Raw genomic sequence first — 1,289 nt, 5'->3', positions numbered from 1 at the left:
CAGCCATCCTGGAGAGCGCCCAGCAGGGCCTGCTGATTGGGCGAGGGGGCTATAAGCCCAGAGACATCTGTGTGTCTGCACCAACAGGCAGCGGCAAGACTCTGTCATTTGTCATCCCCATCATACAGGTGAGAGCCATGTCTTTGCTGCACCTGTAGCTCAGGTGGTAGAAGAGGTTACTTACTAACCGGTGGTTAGTAGGTGGTGGTTTGATCCCAGTCTGCTCCAGTCTGTATCCTTGGAAACCCACCCCATCGATGCATCCGTCAGAGTATGAATGTGTCTGAATGTTAGATCGGAAACACTTAGAAACAGCACTTGGGTGAATGTACAAGTTGTGTAAATAAGAACCGGTCCATTTACCATTTACTTTGTCTGCCGCCTGTTTGGAGTACACAGACAGTGAGGGTGTTTTCTGTGATCAGGTGCTGATGGACAGGGTGGTGTGTGAAGTCCGGGCTCTAGCCGTGTTGCCGACCAAAGAGCTCGCCCAGCAGGTGAGACCCTTTTCAAGCTGTTTGCGTCCCAGCAGTGCTCCACAGAGCCCGAAACTCAGCTCACATTGTCTCCTGTGCAGGTTCACAGGGTGTTTGCATCGTATGCCGAGGGAACCACGGTCAAAGTGGTGATGCTGGCAGGTCAGAAGTCCTTTGCTGCAGAACAGGCATCACTGTCAGAACACAGGTGAGAAATCGAGCTGGCTCTAATAAAGCTTCACAGAAACGCAGCGGCACATCTCCTGTCAGAGTCCTCGGTGCACATGTGCAGTGGGGAAAAGGCTGAGCTCAGCATCTATGTCATGTCCGTGCAGGTGGAACATGAGGCGTAGTCTAGCAGACATTGTTGTGGCCACTCCAGGACGACTCATTGACCACATGACCAAGAATTCAGGCTTATGTTTGGAACATCTGCGGTTTCTGGTGAGTGCTGTTGAAATCTGTCGAGCTGCAGTAGTGAGTTCACTCATCAGTGTGTGTCACACAGTGTGTGTCTGCTACTTGCTCAGGTGATCGATGAGGCGGACAGGATGATCGACAGCATGCACCAGTCCTGGCTCAGTCAGGTGATGGGAGCAGTGTACCGATCCAGAGCTGAACCCGGGTCAGTGTTCAGAAGGACAGAAGCAGCGTGCATCACATCAGCCAGGTGTGTGTGTGTGTGTGTGTGTGTGTGTGTGTGTTATCTACTGTGGGGTGATTGAGATGATGTCAGTCTCATTCTTGGCCACAGACTCAGGCCAGCAGAAGAAAAGCTTAAAGGTTACAGTTAAGTAATAAAAAGACAGCTGG

General features: G+C 51.5%; 1 protein-coding gene across 1 annotated transcript; it reads left to right on the top strand.

The window, feature by feature from the left end:
* Positions 1-5: 5 nt before the first annotated feature.
* Positions 6-1,276, top strand: ddx51 (DEAD (Asp-Glu-Ala-Asp) box polypeptide 51; the record flags this gene model as incomplete). The annotated part of the gene is made up of 5 exons (XM_005755743.1): positions 6-128; positions 426-497; positions 578-684; positions 812-920; positions 1,007-1,276. Coding segments are annotated over 5 exons (606 nt in total), but the record flags the coding sequence as incomplete, so codon positions are not given.
* Between the last annotated feature and the right edge of the window lie 13 nt (positions 1,277-1,289).

The sequence above is a fragment of the Pundamilia nyererei genome, unplaced genomic scaffold, assembly GCF_000239375.1.
Source record: "Pundamilia nyererei isolate P.nyererei 1_Seehausen unplaced genomic scaffold, PunNye1.0 scaffold02797, whole genome shotgun sequence".
Lineage (NCBI taxonomy): Eukaryota > Metazoa > Chordata > Actinopteri > Cichliformes > Cichlidae > Pundamilia > Pundamilia nyererei.
The sequence above is the reverse complement of the archived record's forward strand: the minus strand, read 5'-3'. Positions and strand labels throughout refer to the sequence as shown.